Source organism: Rhinatrema bivittatum, chromosome 1 (assembly GCF_901001135.1).
Source record: "Rhinatrema bivittatum chromosome 1, aRhiBiv1.1, whole genome shotgun sequence".
Classification (NCBI taxonomy): Eukaryota; Metazoa; Chordata; class Amphibia; order Gymnophiona; family Rhinatrematidae; genus Rhinatrema; species Rhinatrema bivittatum.
Window position 1 is genome coordinate 774,630,176 of NC_042615.1, and position 20,829 is coordinate 774,651,004.

General features: G+C 42.7%; 1 protein-coding gene across 1 annotated transcript in view; it reads right to left on the minus strand.

Annotated features, from left to right (window-relative positions):
- DCC (DCC netrin 1 receptor) overlaps positions 1–20,829 on the minus strand; it is a 1,677,934-nt gene that overhangs the window by 332,146 nt on the left and 1,324,959 nt on the right. Inside the window, exon 16 of the mRNA XM_029571056.1 lies at positions 8,016–8,111. Within this exon, the coding sequence (XP_029426916.1) occupies positions 8,016–8,111 (96 nt within the window). The remainder of the gene's footprint in view (positions 1–8,015; positions 8,112–20,829) is intronic.

Sequence of the window (20,829 nt, forward strand, 5' to 3'; positions counted from 1 at the left end):
AACATGGGTAAAACACGAGGACAAACACAAGCAAATGAGGCTCTCAAACTCAACTGGAAAAAAACTCCAAAATGTAAAATAATCATGTCTTTGCCAGTTTACCCATTATTGTACATTATAAACAAAGTTATCAAGAGGATTATAGTTTAGCACTCTGCTTGGCTAGGAGACAAGTCATTAATTCCCTAAAAAAACCAAATCCTGTTCTATGAGCTTAATAGTGCAAAACTCATACTGGTAAATTTTGAAAGCCCGACATGTGCATTAATTAGAGGATGCGCTAAGAACTTGGGCTTGTGCGTACTGACTGGATTTTAAAAGCTGCTCGGATGCGCATGTAAATGCCGCTGTGCACACGTCTTGCAACTTCTCAAAAAGGGGCATGGCATGGGCGTCGAGTGGGCGGGAAATGGGCACTATATAGGTGTTTCTTGTTAATTCCACGTAAATACTTATGTGATCCGGCGCGCGCCAAGGCCCACTGGCGCATAACTTTGCTTCTGCAATGGATGGCAAGTAAATAAAAAAACTAAATTAATGAGCCATTAATCCTTTGGTCATTCTCCAGTGACCCAGGGATGGGGTCACTGGAGAAAAGGAAGTCTATCAAACCTGGGGGGTTGAAGGACCTAGCTGTTAACTGTGAGAACTAGGAACAAACTGGTAAAACAGGAAATGGCATTGGGTTGAGTTGTCCTGTTAAAATGTCCCCACTTACGCAGTAGAACAGCTTTTGCATGCACAGGCACATGCTCGCTTAAAATTGGGCACATGGGTTGATGCGGTCAGGCTATTTTATAACATGCACACGTATACCTATGTATGTTATAAAATAGCCACATCCTGGGCATGGACCGCCGAACGCAGGCACTGGTTTTAAAATTCACCTTATAGCTTCTGCTTAAAAATAGAAAACAAAAATAAAAACCACCTGCTCAATAACCTGAAATATTCTGGGGCAATTTTCAGGCTGTCCACTTTATACGCATAGGTTTTTCCTCTGAAACTTGCTGTGAATGCGATGCACCTTTGGACTTGTTCACCTGCGTTTTTGTACAGGTCCATTTTGTAGGGAACATGATACGTGCAGACTTGCACTGCAATCTATGAGGCATCGTTTTCTGATGCTCCTCAAATTGCAAGCCTGTAAAGGCGCTCCCTTAAATGCAGCTAAAAGTGCACGCTTTGGGGAATGTCTATTCTTTTACCTGATGGAGGGTGGGTAGTCTTCAGACAGTCACTTTATATGGGTGCAATCATTACTTAACATGCACAAATGGAATTGAAAATTGTCCTTCCCTCGTATAAAGTTTTTATTGATATTAAAGATTGCTACATTTTATTAAACCAAGATTTTATTTTTTTTTTTGTCATTTTTGCTCACAATAGCAATGCTTCCCTAAGGAGAAGGCATTCACTTTAATATAAAGAGTGGTCTCAGTTGAAGGCCTTTGTTTTTTGTATTCAAGACTTCAAACGCTGACTACCCTTAAATATCCTATTCATGTGAAATATTGGTTGTGTACTGTATGTAATCTCAGAGCTTGCATAACTATCACCAGGCAACATTAAAGATGATTGATTGCCATATTTCCTTTTGGAGAGAGGTGGAGAAAACTATTTTAACCCAGCTGTGCACAGAAATGTGAAATGCTTTAGCTTATTCCTGTTTACTTTTCATTATATTTGAGATATATTCCATTTAAAGTGAACATTGCCATATTTGGGGTATTACAAGTTAAAATTAGCAAATAGAAAGGGGCTAAATGCAAAAAAACATGGCACGTCTGTTTTATGCCAGTCTGATAACAATAAATATAAATCAATAACAAACATAAGTAAACTTCGTTAAGAAAATAATAGTAGTTAGGGGAGGGGATTCAACTTTGCATGGCCAAACAATGTGGCCGAAGTAATAAGGGGCGCTATTTCTACCGCGGGTTTTTACTTGTGTTTTTCAGCACTAACATAGCACTGGTGTGTAAAAGGGCTTTAACACCAAAAAAACATGCACTAAAAAACCCATAGCAGGCATAGCATGCGTGCATGCAAATTGCAGGGTAATAACCTAATTATCTATTACCCTGCAACGCAAGGAGGTGTGCGAAGCAGGAAACTACCTTGCACATCTCCTACCACTGTGGGAAATGTAATGGCCTGCTCAGAGGCAGGCGTTAAACTCCCATAGCTGGCTTGACCAAAGCTCCCTCCGCAAGCTCCCTCCACAAGTTCTGGCCCAACAGGCCAAGTGGTCCGGGTCCATGTCCGGACCTGAAGGTTCTCTCGATCTTGTCTAACCTGATTAAATTGCTTATTCCTTGGCAGGTCCCTGTAAGTGGCTGTCCAGCTTCAAAAAATGCATGCTGACGTCTTCCCCCCCCCCCCCCCCGAACCTGCAGGCCCCAAAATACCCCCTCCCACCTAGAATCCCTGCCACAGAAGTTTCCTCCAGCAGGGCTGTTCGCGATTGGCTCTTCTTCACCGATGTGTCAGTGAAAGGACCAATCCTGTCCTGAAAGGAGATTGTGCCTTTCGCTAACACATCAATGAGAAGAGGCAATTGAGGAACAACTTTGCGAAGGAGTTTCTCTGGCAGGGGTTCCTGTACTTGAAGGGAGATTTCAGGCCTGCAGGATGGGGAGGGGGAGACATCAGCATGTATTCTTTGAAGCCAGACAGCCACTTTACAGGGACCTGCCATGATATAAACAATTTAATCAGGTTATACAAAGATTGAGAAGTCCCTGGGTCCAGACCCAGACCACTTGGCTTGTAGGATCAGACTGTGGACGAGTGATTTGGTAACCTGGGGTAGACTCCAAATTAGTTTTGTTTAGCCTGGTTTTACATGGAAATAGACCAGGTGCAAAAAAAGCTCCTTCTTTTAGTTAGCATGTTTTTTTTTTACACCTGGTCTATTTGCATATCATTACCTTCTACATCCTGTGGGGAACAGAGGATTTGATGCACACATTAAATAAAGTGCGTACTAAAATCTAAGTTATATTTTAGCATGGGTTTTCTTTCATTGGCCCCCAATGTTAGGGAAGGAAATCTTAAAGACTAGTGAGATTTCTTCTTCAGAGAATGAATGAACATATGATTTGTTATGTACCTTCATGGCAGATTTAGGCAATACAGCTCTGCCCATGACTTATTATATTGCCATATTAATTTCTATTAATAGTACTTAAGTTTGATACTGATCAATAATTCTGAGCTATAGTGATATGCCCTTCGGTCGCAGACAGCTACAACCGCGTGTATTTACTTCCTGCACTGCTCTCCTGTACTCCCTGGGGCGTTCCCCCGGGACTCCTCATGGAGGCTTGGATGCCGCCACCCGCCCTCCTCGACTTCAGGCCTTCCTAGGCACGCACAATCTGAACAAGACCAGCCATGCCCCCCACTCCTTGGGACCACGCTCACGTTCTACAGTGACTGCCAGGGCTTCCCGCTCCTCAGGATAGCGCCCTCCGGCTTCTCTGGGAATTTGTATGCTTCCATGCTCCTCGGGGTCGCGCCTACCTACTATACCAAGACTGCCAACATTTTCCCACTCCTCGGGGAGGTGCTACGTCATCACCAGAGGCTCAGCTCGGGCTTCCCTGTCCTGGGGGTTGGCCTACGGCATTACATCATCAACCTATGCTGTGCAGCTCCTCCCCTCAGGGTTGCCCTCTGGAGTACCTCCTGATTTGCCAAGCCTCACGCCCCCTGCTCTGCGGTCTGTCTGGCACTCCTCTCCTTGGGGTCCCTGCCCAGGTATTGCCTCTAGTCTACTCTCCATGGGGGTCCTCTCCTGGCACCGCAGGACCTCTCCATTGCCTGAACCAGAGCTCTCCACTGTCTCTGACCTCACCTCCCATCGGTACAAACCTTTGGGGGTCCTTCCCACAGGTAGTAACAGCTTGCATCTCGAGCCAAGGGCCCACAAATCACAACATATAGCAATGTAAAACATAATGGGTCAGTTAGCCGGCTAGATCCCATGAGTTAAAATCAAATTGTTCAAAGTGGGCTGTTCCAGAGCTGGGATTGGAGTAGGGAGAGGAATCTTTGATTTTCACACTATGCTGCTAACCTAGATAGGGATGTGCATTCATTTCTAATGAATAAAAGTGCAATGAATGAGGGCTGGCCTGGTTTTAGGCATAGGCAAAATAGACAATTGCTTCCGGGACCAAATTTCATAGGTACCAGAGCACTGCCTGCTGCCATAACTCTATCCAGGCCTGCCTATCAACCACTTATTTAAAGTGGCAGTGTCCTAATCCAATGGTGGTATCGGCAGTAAAAAAAAAAAAAATCAGTGTGGGGCCTGAAGTTGCTTGTCTAACTCTCAAGGCCTTGCTCGCTCCTCTCACACAGGCTTCCTGTTACTATGGAAACCTATGCCTGGGGCAGGGTTTTAAGCATGCAGTGTTTATTTTTTATTTATTTAAGAGTTTTTATATACTGTCATTAAGTTATTCACCATCACAATGGTTTACAATAGGGCACCAGTAAAAAATATGGGTCGTACATTACATAGGTGGTGCCAATAGTATTCGGTAACAATAAGGCGTTTATTAGGGGGATTAAGTGTATCATAGCAAAGTCCTGAAGGTTGCCTACAGTTAAAAAAAAAAAGTTGAAATTCAGTAAGGATTTATAAAATTAAGCATTCGGTGCTTTACGCCGCATAACTTTTACTTCATTGCCCGCATCAGTTTTCTTTCTTGAAGGCTTGTATGTAAAGCCAGGTTGTGAACTGTGTTTTGAAAAGTTTATGATTGCTCTGGAGTCTAAGGTCAAGGGGCATGGAGTTCCATAATATGGGACCGACTAGAGACACTGCTCGGTCTCTTACTTGGGTAAGTCTTGCAGTTTTCACAGAAGGAATGGGCAGTTTCAGGCTCATGCTGAATTTATTTTTAAGTTGCTGCCACTTCTACTGTGGAATCTGGATGCTGCTGCTTTAGGTAAGCAGCTGGAAGTGGACCCACTCCCTGTCTTACGGTGGTAAGAGAGATAGAGGAGGTACCTGCTACTTACTCTCCACTTCCCCAGAACTGCCTATGAGTGCCAGAAGTGCAAATGCAGCCCCAAATTAAGCCATTTTTGTTCTTTCTGAATGGAACAAATTGAAAATAGCTTCCTACAATCATACCCAAAAATCTTGGGCATTGTTATATTCATGGAATTTTTCAAATAAAATAAACAGGCCTCCAGTGGCCCTAAGTGGGCCTCCCTATGCCAAAAAACTAATGCAGCCTCCCCCAGAGCTGGCCCAACTGGGACTTGCCTGAAGCCAGGCCCAGCATTAGCTAGGTAGGCCTGGGGTCGAGTACCTCCCCCCAATTTAAAAGTGATGGGACTGGGGAACTCACCTTGGTCCTCAACCCCTTCCTGGATTACTGGTTCCAAAAGAGTAGGAGTGATGCTTACTCACTCCTGCCTGGATCCTGGTGCTTTAAAAATGGTGCTGTTCAACTGCAGGATGGAACATAAATGATGTCATTTTGGCGCCTTCCTCCAGTGTGGCCAGGGCAGTTTTTGATGTATGGCCACACATAAAAATGACACTAACTACACCAAAATATCATCATTTCAGTGCCATCCTCCAGGTGGATGGAGCCATTTTTCAAATGCTGGGACTTGAGTGGGAGCGAATGGATATTGCTCCTGTACTTTTGGAACCAGGATTCTGGAAGAGGTTAAATAGAAACTCCCTGGTCCTGGAACTTTTAAACAAGGGAGAAAATCCAGCCCTTTCCCTGGCACCAGGCCTGGCTTGGGGCAGGTTCTGGTTCCAGCTCAGTTTTTTTAGCCTAGGAAGTCCAGAATCCACTTGTATTTTCTATCAGGTCAGGTTTTTGTTTGTTTGCTTTTTTGTTTCACATTTAATATATTATTTATGGATTTGAAAAATTAACAAAACTGAAAAAATGCATTAAACAAACCAACTTCCCTACCACCCCCAAAACAAACATACAAAATAAATAAATAAATAAAACTGATAATTTTGGGGCTGCACATCCCTAAATCTAGCTGCAGATGTTGTATGCTTAAATCTAGCCAGCTAAACTTAGTCAGACTGTTTCTAGCCATATGCTAACTGGCTAGATTGAGGCTGAATATCAACTTAAGATAGCTAGCTAAAACTAAGGGGGTCATTTATCAAAATGTGATAAGGCGTTTTCGCATGCGTTAAGCCCCAATAACGCATGCGATAGCACCATATCGTATGGTGCGATGCAAATTCAGAAAATAGGAGGAGTTAGGGGCAGAGAGTGGGCTGGATTAGCCTGTCTGTGAAGAGCTATTGCACAGCTGTAACGCTGATTTTAACAACACCTCTTTGAATTGTGTTAGCTGCTATGACTGTGTGGTAAGGTTTCTTTGCCCTTTGTGATGTCTCCCATGAGAGAGAGAGAGAGGGGGGAGAGGTGGGGTTTAGGTAAGAGTGCAGGGGGTTAGGGGCCACTTTGACATTCTATGTGACACGTACGAATAGAACAGTGGTCTCTTGTGAAGATTTGATAACCTTTGGAGTGAGGAAACTCACTCCAAGATGAGATTTGGGCAATGTTCTCTCCACCTAGCTTGATGTTACCCAGATAGAGCATCCATCAAGCTAGGTGGAGAGAACATTGCCCAAATCTCATCTTGGAGTGAGTTTCCTCACTCCAAAGGTCATCAAATCTTCACGAGACCACTGTTCTGTTCATAGGTGTCACGTAGAATGTCAAAGTGGCCCCTAATCCCCTACATTCTTACCTAAATCCCACCTCGAGTTATTAGGTGGGCCTACCATGGGGATACAAATACCTACCTATGGGAATGACATCACGGCCAGTCTCGGTCTCTCTCTCTCTCTCTCTCTCTCTCTCTCTCAAAAATGGTCCACCCAGTGGTCAGGAAATACAACAGGTCTGACATGTATCACAAATTCTTATAATGTGCATTAACTTAGCTCTTCATATAGGTAATTAGCACAGATTGCAATAAACTGAATTTTTGCATAAACCATGCCCCTTTTACAATCGCATGCGGTACTTATCACATTTTGATAAATCCAGGCCAAAGCTGGCTATCTGAAGCACTCTACTGCATCCTGTACAGAAATTCTACCCTATGGGGACTATTGAGTCTTTCAGGTCACTATACCCCCCTTTCAATTCCACAAGGACTTAATAACAACTAATTAGGAGTTATTTTCTTTTGAAACTCTCTGTTTTGTTAAGGCAGACTGATTTGGAAACTGGAGACATTTGAAGTCTAACAGAAAACAGGCAGACTATTTTGAATTTAATGGAAATTTTGAATTTTCTGCAAATCTGTCAGGAAAATTACGAATTTTCCCAATCTGTTAAAATTCCCGGGCATATATGAAAAATCTCAAGCGGATCTTCAAAAAGTCTAAGCTGATCAGCCAAGTCAAATAATTCTGTTTTTTTTTGTTTGTTTGTTTTTTTGAAAATCCAAAAACAGATTTTGCAACAAATGCAGATTTTCCTTTTCAAAAAATTTGAACACATTTGACAAATGTGCACAAATTTTTGCAAATTTCTTTGAACCAGGGCAAACCTTTTTTTTTCAATAAATGTATCCATTTGTAAGGGAAAACATGACTATGAAACATACACACAATTAGAAATACATTGATATAAATTAATTCTCTCTTGTGTGTACTTTAACCGCTGAAGAAAATCTAAAATAAAATAAGCACACCTTTTCTAAAGGAATTTTTCATTAAAAATATTATGGAATATGGTACACTGGCCATGGATGGGAAAATTCATAAACACATTCTTGCATATCTTGTTGTGGTCTGAGTTTTATGACTGGAATGTTAATATAGTTTCATAAATTTAATTTCGAACAAAAAAATACCATTACTACAAAACTAGCCAGTTGCAGGGTAGATTGAAACAATCTGTTCTCAATGCCATATTCCGAGAAAGTTTGCTCATTTGTATATCTAAACAACACAGGTTTAAAAAATGTAAACAGCAATAGTTGAGACTCACCTGTCATAGATCTAGTGGTAGCACTTTCATACAGAGGTACTCCCTCGCCAGCATTATTAAAAGCTTTCAGAGAAATCACGTAATGTGAACTGGGCTCTGAGAAGAAAACAGAAAGCAAAACACATCTTACAATTTTCATATTTAGTTTCTTAAAAAGAACAAAAGTTACTAAGGAACGCAATTACTATGTGAATGGATACTTATGTGCATTAGGAAGCATACAATATTAAGGTCATCTTGCTTCCAAAGTACAGCACTGCTAATGTTTCCTCCGAAGTGTCCACGTTCTAACCACGAGGGGTGCTGGAGCCCTCCCACAGTTTGAAACATGCCAGATGTGTGGAGCCCGTGGGAATCCCGTGGCACCTGCCTTCTCCGTGCATTGAAACTGAGATGGTTGCAGCACACCCCATGGTTAGAATACGGGTGCTGGACTCCTGAGCAGCTTAGAGGAAACAGCAGGTGCCACTGTATGCTCAAGGGCACTCATGGAGCTGATTTTCAGAAGCATCTAACCGCCTAAATCTATAGAGTTCGGGAGTTAGATCCCATGGAGTGAGGTTTAGCTGGCTATCTTAGGTAGTCAGGAGCTGGCAGAAAATCAGCCCTTATGGGTCCATGACCTCTGTTTCCATTCATAAGTCCCATCTGATAATCTTCAAGAAGCCCTCCCTGGGTAAGTGACGGCATTTCCTCTAGCATCTGCACACACAGCTATAAGCTCTTTTTTTTTTTTTTTTTGCAATCTTTGGTAAATTGCCCATCTACAGTCTCTTCCCACAAGTTTGAATGTCTTCTGGTTTGTGAATGGATATGTGCCCTCTTTATTAAGGTTCATTTTATTTGTGTCAGCACTAAACATGCCTAGTGGCTGAACTGACAACAAATGCTGAGAAACTGTCTTCAAACATCAAGGTGAAACAGGGTGTCAAACTCTGCCCCCCTGTGAGTAGTTTGCCCTTCACTTGCATGGCGTCTGCATCTTCGGCTAGACTGAGTGCCCTCAGAGTGACAGAGGCCTCAGCAGCAGATCTTGCCCGCTTGTGTGAATATGCAAGAAGGAATACTGCTCCCCACTGGGAGGTGTTTCAGGGGAATATTATATATAACCCTGGCCCTCACCTGAAGCAAGAGACATTGAGCTGAGAAGAGACAGAAAGGATTTCAAAGGAGTTAGAGGTTCCAAGATCTGGAGTCTTGTTCGAGGTGTGCATTTGTGCAGCTATCTATTCAGAGTAGCAGCTGGGACTTAGCTCTTCACAGAGAAGGCTAAGATGAGAGAGAGTGGAGGGAAAAAAAAAGTCCCGGAAGTTCAGAGGCTTGAAAAGGAAAGTCCTGAAAGCTGGGGAGGAGGGTACCAGGAGGTGACAGAGAAAGGTCAGACTGCCTGGGAAAGTTAAGAATCACAGACTAGTTCAGCTAAAATCAGCCCAGAGAAAAGGACCTTGGAGGATAAGATCACAGCTACCAGAGAGGTTCTGGGAGGGCCCAGGATGGAAGGGGAACCTGGCCCAAAACATTGTAGTGTTTTGGAGCAGAAGGGTGAAGAGGTAAAGAAAAACTAGTGTCATTTCGTGATTTTTGAATTGAGTTACCGTGTGAGCACGATTCAGAAGTGTATCTTGTTCGGACTTTGATTTCCCTGGGATCAGTCAGTAATTAGTTTTATTTTGAATGACAACAGCACTGGTGTGGAGATTTTCTTTTTGCGGTGCTTGCTGGTGAGCAGAAAGAGCCCCTGAGCAAATAAAACCTTGAGGGCAATGAAAAGTACACCTTATCCCCCCACACGGGAACCCCAGGAGGTCATGGGGCCTTGCATGGTGCAAGGCCTTCCCCGTGTGCCCCCCATGGCCAGAACCTAAATTGGACAGAGGGGGCTACAAAGGTTTTACTGCATCCCTTCTTTTTACAAAGAAAATAAGGAGCAAAGTAAAAGAGCAGTATTTACGGACAGAGTCCTTGCACCGCAGTCTCTGTCAAAGAGTTCACATTGGTTATTCGCAAGCCTTGGTTAAAAATAAGACTTTGAATATACAAAATCCAGCTCCTCTACCTGGGTCTCTCCCTTGTGGGAAAGCATATTTCTGGTCCCATTAAGACTCAAGTTTCCAGCTTTGCAGAATAAAATATTCAAATAAAACCTGGGATGTCCCTCAGGCTTCAGCAAGAAAAAGTCCATGACATTTCCCCTTTGTAATACAATATCTTCTTTCCCAAGATTTAAGGGAAGTAATTCATATTCAGCAATTTACATTTTACTTGCAAAAATGGAAAAACAATCAAAAAAATGAAATTCAGCCAGGACCAATGATTAAGCATGACCCGGGCATTTCGTGCATAACGGGATAGCACCTATGTGTGTTATGAAGGTCCTCTAACAGCTTTGTTGGAAGTGTCACTGTCAGTATTTGAATGTTTGATACAATTTCCTGAATGCTTATTATTTGTTGTTGGTTTGTTTTTTTTTTTTTATCAGATCTGTTTTAAAAATTCTGATTTTTTTGCTTCATTCTGGATCCAAAGAATTTTTATTTTTTGGTTTTAAAAGGCCTACTTTTTGAACTCTAATGTTCAATAATTGTTTATAGTTTGTGGTTCTCTTTTATTATGTGTTCTGTTTGAGTGTCATTATATGCTGTACAGGCTACATTGTGTACAGATGAAGACAGTTTACTAAGTATACAAAAGTGCAATGAACAAATAATAGCTTTTGAAGTCATTTATGTGAAAAGACACCGTGCTGAGGTTTTATGGGCAAAATGTTTTAAATAATGTTTTCTAGAATATCATATTGTAAGGGTTGACAATTTATTTTTTTTCCTTTTCCCCTGTTAACTTTAAATTTAGCCACAATCCATAAACTTGCAGGCAAGAAGTTACTGTGTTTTTTTTGGGGGGGGGTTTGTTTTTTTTTTTTACAAATACTTGTGAATTTTCTCTCCCTTCCTCTTTTCTTCCTTCCACTTTTTGGGGTTTACATAATTTTTCATGATCTTATATGTACAGTTTGAATGAATGAGCACCGAGGTTGTTTTTTTCTGAATAGTGTGTGTTATCCTATAGAAAAGCAGGGAAACAAAGAAGGGTTTGGAAATTAAGTAGCTTCTTCTTTGAACTATGACAAAACAATACTGGATATCCATGTGAATGGTGAATAAAGGAATTATTACATACAATAAGTTATTGATGTTTATTCAAGTTTCTTATTTACTTAATTTCAGTTTTTATTCATCTCATATCAGGTATTAATCCATAAACACAAACATCTGAATTAGTGATGAGAGTGCAGAGGCTGTACTTCCAGGACAGCTTCCAGAGTACTGTGCTGCGAGATTTGTACACATCATTTGTCATTGACCTCATAACTTGAAATCATCCCACCCCTTGCCACAGAAGACATCTTGAATCCTTCATTTTATCGACTGAGTGCTCAGAATTTCTGTCTTCATGGTTTGTTTGTTTTTTTTCCATTTTATTGGGGTGGTCTTACTTAGACACTGGTTTTAAGCAATATGCATATCTATATCACTTTGAAATGTAAAAACTAATTATATTGATGAAATATTTTTATGATATACTCAGGGGTTGATTTTCAAACCCTTGCGCGAGTGTCCAGCCCCCCGGCCTGCCCCTTTTCAATGGCCTGGCACTTCTGTGCGTACTGGGGATTAGGGATGTGAATCGTTTTTTGACGATTTAAAATATCGTCCGATATATTTTAAATCATCAAAAATCGTTAGAGGCAATATACACTAGGAATTCCCCCGATTTATCGTCAAAAATCGTAAATTGGGGGAAGGGGGAGGGGAAGGGGGAGGGCGGGAAAACCGGCACACTAAAACAACCCTAAAACCCACCCTGACCCTTTAAAATAAATCCTCCACCCTCCCGAACCCCCCCAAAATTTCTTAAATTACCTGGGGTCCAGTGGGGGGGTCCCGGTGTGATCTTCCACTCTCGGGCCATGGGTGCATTAATAGAAATGGCGCCGGCGTTGGGGTGGGTTTTAGGGTTGTTTTAGTGTGCCGGTTTACGATTTACACAATTTAAAAAAAACAAAACCGCGACAAAACCGTGACGATCAGATTCCCTCCCCCCCCCCCCCCAGCCAAAATTGATCGTTAAGATGATCAATCACACGATTCACATCTCTACTGGGGATTACACATGTGGCCAGGCCCTTTTGAAAATACGCTCAGCATGGGCAGAGCCCGGCCACGCATATAACCCCCAGATTTTACATGCACGAGGCATCGAAAATTCAGACTTTAACTAATATCTAATCACATTGTTACTTGCAGATGCTACTATTTTGATTCTCACATTAATGATACAGTCTGAATTGATGCAGTATTTTTGCTCCATAGTTGATGTTCTCTATGTTAATGGTTCAGCATATGCTATCTGTATTTCAATTTGACACCCAGATAATAATTATTTTTTGTAGATTTTTGAAACAGGGTTGGTTTTTTTTGTTGTTGTTGTTTTTCACTACAGGTGGGTGGGGGAGTATGTGTTATACCTGAGTTTAACTGTTCCTAAAAGATAAGGATTAGCAGGCTGTACACTGCCAGTGGGAGATGCTGCTGATCAAAGACCTGAGACAATACTTCATCTCGGGAGGAGAGGCACCCAAATAACTGCACATGTGGTCGCAGGCTATACTGAGCGCAGTAGGCCTGATACTATATAATTAATGAAAGGTGGCCTATAAATTCTGATGAGCTGAGTATCCCCCTGAAGACAGAGAGGCCATCCACACACAACAACCAGCAAAAAGATCACAATGGCTGATAGAAGATACTGAGACCAAACGCTGTGGACACTCCTGGCAGGCCAGAGGCAAGCCTTGCTAAGGTTTTAAACTGGCCAGACCTCTAGGTCAATTAAGCTCCAGGTGCCATGAAGTTTAGATGGGGCTTCGGTATTCTTGATAAGGGTATTCTGACCAATGTCACAGAGAGAACATAAGAACATGGCATACTGGGTCAGACCAAGGGTCCATCAAGCCCAGCATCCTGTTTCCAACAGTGGCCAATCCCGGCCATAAAGACCTGGCAAGTACCCAAAAAGTAAGTCTATTTCACGTTACCGTTGCTAGTAATAGCAGTGGCTATTTTCTAAGTCAACTCAATTAATAGCAGGCAATGGACTTCTCCTCCAAGAACTTATCCAATCCTTTTTTAAACACAGCTATACTAACTGCACTAACCACATCCTCTGGCAACAAATTCCAGAGTTTAATTGTGCGTTGAGTGAAAAATAACTTTCTCCAATTAGTTTTAAATGTTCCACATGCTAACTTCATGGAGTGCCCCCTAGTCTTTCTATTATCCGAAAGAGTAAATAACCGATTCACATCTACCGGTTCTAGATCTCTCATGATTTTAAACACCTCTATCATATCCCCCCTCAGCCTTCTCTTCTCCAAGCTGAAAAGTCCTATCCTCTTTAGTCTTTCCTCATAGGGGAGCTGTTCCATTCCCCTTGGATTTAGCTTTTCTTGCAAATATGGTAGTAGTCCTGGTCTTTTATATTTGCTAATCCTAAGGGAACCAGCATTTAATGGATGCATATATCCAACAAGTAATGCATATTAATCTGATTAATGCTGACACCAATATAACTATAGATTAGGAAACTTTTCATCCAGCAGGTGTCAGTGTGAATCCTCTGAATCCAGGGGTAGAATATGTTGGAGTCATTTTTTATTTTTATTTTTTTTTTTACTTTGGCTGAGGATGTATGTAGAGGTTAGGCAGTATGGATTCAGAGTTCTCACCTAGACAAAGACTAGTTTAAAGGCTACAGGCCAACCTCTGAGTGAACTCATATTTACTGTTTTGCACTGTGAAATGCTTATGAACAGGCAAGAGTCTGTTTATTTTAGTTATTCCAGTAGTTCTATGATGAGAATGCAAGCAATTAACTTATATTAAAGCCTGAGAGAGAGTGAAGACCACTAAGCTGTGCCTGAAATTGATAAGAACTCAGAGGGAGGGAACATCTCTGCTTTTCCCAAGCACTTAGTGTATATGGAGTAATAACAGCTAGAGAGAGGGGAAGAACATGCTTCTGGATGTGATAACAGAGGCTGATCCTTTGGAAACATGTAAGCTTTATATTTGTAGCAATTGTTATTATCTACCATTACTTCTGTATTATTTAATTTTATTTGTTCTGTCCTCCTATTGCTCAAATAAACTTGCTTTCCTAAGTACCTGGAACCTTGATGTACTGAATCAAAGTTTATGTGTGGCAATTTGTGTAGGGAATAAGCTCCTGGGTTCAAGCCCCCAGGTATAATCCCAGTAATTGTGTGTGTTTAGATTGGGTAAGCCCCCGAGATAGATCTGTGTGCACGCACGTGATAAGCCCCTCAGGTATCCCCCAGTAGAGAACTAAGTGAGATTAGCCCCCAGATCGGAGTCCCTGGGCAGAATACCAGTGTGCGCTGTCTGAACCCAGAATAGTTTACAGTTTCCTTTGAAAATTACTCTGAATGTATCCAACCCATGTCTATGTTTCTAAAACCCAATCCTCCAAATGCTAAAAAAACCTGAAACCACTTCTATACCCACAAGACTTTCGCACAGTTCTACAAGCTCTCCTCTTCTCCAAACTCAACTACTGCAATTCCCTACTACTAGGTCTACCAGCCTCCACCCTTAAACCCATCCAACTACTCCAAAACGCAATGGCCAGAGCTCTCACAAACAGCTCAAGGTCAGACCACATCACACCCATCCTAAAAGACCTACATTGACTACCCATCCCTCAGAGAATACAGTACAAGACTCTAACCATCATTCACAAAATTCTCCACAATGACAAAACCAACTGGCTCACCTCCCCCATTCATCTACACAATCCCATTTGGAATATGCGCTCCTCAAACTCTAGCCTTCTACAAACACCGTCCCCAAAAGCCACTCAATGGATATCAACAAGAGAACGAACACTATCCATTGCCGGCCCCACCCTATGGAACAAACTTCCCACAGAACTAAGAACAGAACCATCCTGCCAATTCTTCAAGAAAAATCTCAAAACATGGCTATTCCGCAAAGCCTTCCCAACAACAAGCACGAACAAACCCCAAACCAAGCCCCAACCCCCACAGGCAAGGAAAACACCACCTGCACCCAACACACCATAATTAAATGTCTATCCACTCTACAGCCTTTATGCTATATCTATCAGGTCACTACCCATGATGTTTCCCCCCAACTCCTAATATCAGATGCTGCAAAACGCAGCGGCTAGGATCCTTACAAACACTCGTCGCAAGGACCATATCACACCAATCCTAAAAATCCTACACTGGCTGCCCATCCAATATAGAATACTTTTCAAGGCTCTCACCATCATCCACAAATCCGTCTACCAGCAATCCACTCTCCAACTCACCTTCCCACTCGAATTACATACTTCAGCAAGACCGATCAGAACTGCCTACAAAGGTTCGCTCAAGGCCCCCCCCAACAAATCATCTGTCCACAACTCTATTCACAAGCGTGCTCTTTCAACAGCAGGTCCACTACATTGGAATTCACTTCCCCAAGACTTACGCCAAGAACAATGCCATTCAACATTCAGAAAGAAATTGAAAACCTGGCTGTTCGCAGAAGCCTACCGCTGAAAGATCTCCTCAACCATCACTGTCTCTCATTCTCCCACCCCTCCTTAATCCCTACCCCCCCCCCTCTTTTCCCTCTCCCCTTCCCCCCCACCCAACCTCACCCTTTCCTTCTCCCACTGGACATACCATGCTAATAACTGCCTAGGATAAATCTATGTTTACGTATCTTATAGTTTTTGTTGATTATATATATATATTTATCTCTCTCTAATTGTTTCTTAGTTTAAATTCTGTACTGTCTTCCATTGCCCAGGTTTTACGCTCCCTGTTTAATGTAACTTTACTTTCTACCTTGATGTTAATTGGTTTCCCCTCAGTTACATTGTAAACCGGTACGATAAGACCTAGTCTTGAGCATCGGTATAGTAAAAGAAATTAAATAAATAAATAAATAAATAAATATTATAACATACTGACACTGTCTCAGTATAACCATATATGTATATATAACATGCGCCCCATGCCATTGCCACAGATACACCCTACATCAAACATTACTTACTGTGTATATTACGATTACAAATGTTATTTATTGTTTATTACTCTTACTACCATATTGTTTACAATGATCATAAATGCTATTTAACTATTTATTCCTATCACCACCATCGTTTAATCATGTTACTGTTACTCCTTTCTTTACTGCTTTATTACTATTACTACCATATTGTTTACTATGATCACAAATGTTATTTAACTGTTTATTACTATTACCACCATCATTTAATCATGTTACTGTTACTCCTCACTTTACTACCTCTAGTGCCCTCTGAACCAAACAAAAGGAAATGCTTGACTTCCTGCACTTTGTAAGTTATACATAAACCAATGTGAAGTTGTATGTAAACCGATGTGATATGCAAATCGAACACTGGTATATAAAAACAAACAAATAAATAAATAAAATGATTTTTGTGCACATTAACCATGATTGTTGTATGCAAAACATGGTTTGAGTGCAGAAACTTTTTGTGCCTCTCAATCATTGTCCGTACAAATAAATCATGTTTTATAAATATAAACCATGGTTTCTATGCATTAAACATGATTTATACACAATCTTTGGTGCATATTTTTAGCTTAACATGATTTTTTTATTTTTGTGATATGTTAATCTAAACAAGTCCGATACTCTTTTGAATTTCTAAACTTCCTAAATATACATGAAACGTATATGATTTCTTTCTAAATAGTCCTTCTAATATCCCCAGCATCTACAACTGAGCATGCTCCTCCTCAATGCTGGATCAACTCTAAGGACTGGCCAAGGTACAATCACTGCATTCTTCCTCTAGAATTTGAAAAGCTCTGCATGGAATAGCAGCAATATATCAAGCTTTTCTAGACTTTCACAGAAGACTCCGGCATACAGTCCTTAATATTAAAGTGGAATATGGAGCTTTTAATAAATCTAGATGAGGATGATTGGAGTGTTTTATGGGATGAAGCTCATTAATTCATTAACTGATTTAATGATTACAGGCTAATTAAAAAAAAATGCATGTTAGCCCATACACATGTGTATCAGTTCACAGATGGAGAAATGTTTGAATTTTAAATCATGTGCACACTTGCACACATATGACTTAAAATTCACCTACAGCATGCAAGTGTGATCTTAATTTTAAGAAGGTACTCAAGCAAACATACTTCACGTATCTTTCATAGGACTTTGCTGGCTTTAATGCCGTATATAAGTGGAATTTAAAACCTTCTCAGTTTTTCTCATTATTACTAGGGATGTGCATTCATACAGAATGAATTAGGCAATTTCAATGAAATTGCCTAATTCATCCTGGTTCAGCCACCCTGAAAAACGAAGCGGATTTTCCCAAAATTTCAGGAAAATTCTTTTTTCGGGGTGAGTGCACATTAATGGAGATGTAGTACCTTCTTAAACGAAATTTCCCGTGGCGGGCCGATAACGAAGGTCAAATTGAAAGGTTTGGCCGAATCACATCTCAAATTATTACACCAGTCAATCTTGAGGTCATCCAGATCCTTCTGGCTCTTCATCCTGCACACCTCTCAGTTGACCCGGACCCCTAACCATGTCATGTGAGGCCCAAAGATGTGAAATTGGAAGACTTACTCCTCATCAGGAGCAGCAATACATTTAAGTGGCTAACAAGCCACCGCACACTGCGGCCTCCATTTTTTAAAATACAAAATTAATCGCTTAACAGCTGGCCCCTCCATGAAATTCCCATGCCCCGCCCCCAATTCAGCCCCTTTTTTTTGCTCATGCACATATATAGACACATGTAATTTCTGGCTTTTAAAATACATGTCACTCGTGCATGGCCCACATACTCGCTTCTATGGGCTTTTTAGCATGAGCAATTCTTTTAAATGCTTTGCATCATATGTATAGATTTCCACTGTTTTATCATAGTTTTAAATCATTCATCTTATGCTGGAGACACTGAGGCTCTTACTGACATATATGGTGGACTATTCCAATTGTTCAGGACTTTATGAACAGCTGTGTTTACGAAGATCTTTAAATTAGTAGGCTTTGAATTTGCTTATCTCCCAGATACTCTTAGCAGCTAGATTCACCATCACACACTTTTGGAAGCAGGCACCAACTTTGGAAAACTGGAGGCCTCAATTCATTGAGTTTGCTCAAAATATGCATGTTATTTGTATTTCTATTTTTGGTTAAATTGATTATGTATGTTTTTTTGTTCATCGCTCAGACCTTTATTGTGTTGAGCGATTAAGAAATGTTAATAAATGTAAATGTAAAGGATGTATTCATTAATATTTGGGGCAAATTTTGGGATTTCTACACCTTGACACAACAATAAATATGTTTATTATTGGTGGATTTCTCTAAATCACTCACTACATGTTGTAGAAAGTAGGGATGTGCAGAGGGACGCCACACGTTGCATTTGGGATTCATATTCGTTCGGGGGGCAGATACGTTGCATTTGGCAAGGGGACCCCTGATACGTTTATACATTAATTCCTATTCGTTTCCCCGCTAAAATTAAATTAACTACAACCCCCCACCCTCCTGACCCCCCCCCCAAAGACTTACCAAAACTCCCTGGTGGTCCCTTGTGAGGGCAAAGGCCGTCGGCTGCCAGTATTCAAAATGGCACCGATAGCCTTGGCCCCTGTCACATGGTAGGAGCACAAGATGGCACCAATGGCCATGTGACAGGGGCTGACCAATGGCACTGGTAGCCCCTGTAACATAGTAGGTCAAAGGCTATCGGCGCCATTTTGAAACCGGCAGCCGAGGGTGTGAGTGCAGGGGATGGCTCCCGGACCCCGTGCTGGACCACCAGGGAGTTTTGGTAAGTCTTGGGGGGGTCAGGAGGGTGGGGGGTTTGTTTAAATTGGCTCCTTTAGGCAGCTGTTACAGTTTTGGCTGCAGTGCTACCGCCTCACCACCAGGGGTCCCTCTAGTGCTGGCTCTCCTGACAGGCTCAGTCCATCTCCTATGTCCACTCTATGCTCTGGGTGTGCCCTTATAACCCTGCCTGACAGTTGCCTCGGTGCTTCGGCATCGAGCTCACCTGGGCTCCCTGCTCTAGCCTGCCTTGCGTGGCCTTCGGGCTTATCCTTGCCTTGCTCCGCTTATGGTGTGTGGCCTACGGGCCTTCTGGGTGTGTGTGGCCTACGGGCCTTCTGACCTGCCTTGCTCCGCTTATGGTGTGTGGCCTACGGGCCTTCTGTGTGTGTGTGGCCTACGGGCCTTCTGACCTGCCTTGCTCCGCTTATGGTGTGTGGCCTACGGGCCTTCTGTGTGTGTGTGGCCTACGGGCCTTCTGACCTGCCTTGCCCCGCTATTGGTGTGTGGCCTACGGGCCTTGTGTGTGTGTGTGTGTGGCCTACGGGCCTTCTGACCTGCCTTGCCCTGCTTACTGTGCCCTGACCCAGCCTGGACCCAGACACTGCTGACTGCCGCCTGCCCTGACCCAGCCTGTACTTAGACACTGCTGACTGCCGCCTGCCCTGACCCAGCCTGTACTTAGACACTGCTACTTGCCGCCTGCCCTGACCCAGCCTGTACTTAGACACTGCTACTTGCCGCCTGCCCTGACCCAGCCTGAACCCAGACTCTGATACTCGCTGCCTGCCCTGACCCAGCCTGGAACCTGACACTGTTTCTAGCTTCCTGTCTCTCTCCACCTGGAGCCACCCTGCTGGGTGGTGTTCACGACTCCTGACCGGAGCCCAAGCGTAACAGTATGCCGAAGCCATCAAATTTTCCAGGGGAAGAGATGGTCTGTGTCCTGCCGGTGAGTCAACTTTGTCACTAATTCAAGATGCCTCCTTCTTTAAAGTTTTATACCTGCAATTCCTGTCAAACTTTGAATTATCCAAGCTATCAGAACTGTCTAGCCTGTGAACTTGTTGGTCAGGAACACTGGTCATGCAATAATTGCAACAAGAAAAATGTCTCTGTCTATCAGGAATGTTTGAACTGTCTGGCTCCTAAACCAGGGTGGTGGAAATGCTCCTGTCTTCCGTGTTTGTTACCACCAGGCAAACCCTGCCCCCGGTGTTCTGCTCTAGGACCAACTGTGCCATTAAAAAAAGCTATCAGCTCTCCTAACCAGTATTCTGTTTCTGGCTCAACTAAAACAGACATTTTTGCTGGCAGTTTGTGGATAGAAAAACCCAGGACTTACCTGGCCAAGAAGGCTTCTGTGACACCAGTGCTAGAGCCTCAGGAACAGGTTTCTCTCAAACGGAGAGAGTTGATTAACTCTAGCAGGGCTCTGCTGCCCACAGTTGCTGTTGAGACACTAACGAGCACATTCCCTAGACGTCCTAGAACTGCCTGTGCCTTCTCTAAACTGCTCTTCCAGAAACAAAATAAGGAGCCTCAGAGTGTGGCTCGAGGTATCAAGCCCACAGCAGTGCTACTTGAGTCTTCTATGTGCACTGCTTCAAACCTTGCTGCTCTGCCATCTGAGCCTGTTTCATCACCCCAGGGGGGGGCCAAGCCTGCTGTATCACCCCAGGAGGGGGCCAAGCCTGCTGCATCGCCCCAGGAGGGGGCCAAGCCTGCTGCATCGTCCCAGGAGGGGGCCAAGCCTGCTACATCGCCCCAAGAGGGGACCAAGCCTGCTGCCTCGCCCCAAGAGGGGGCCAAGCCTGCTGCCTCGCCCCAAGAGGGGGCCAAGCCTGCTGCATCGCCCCAAG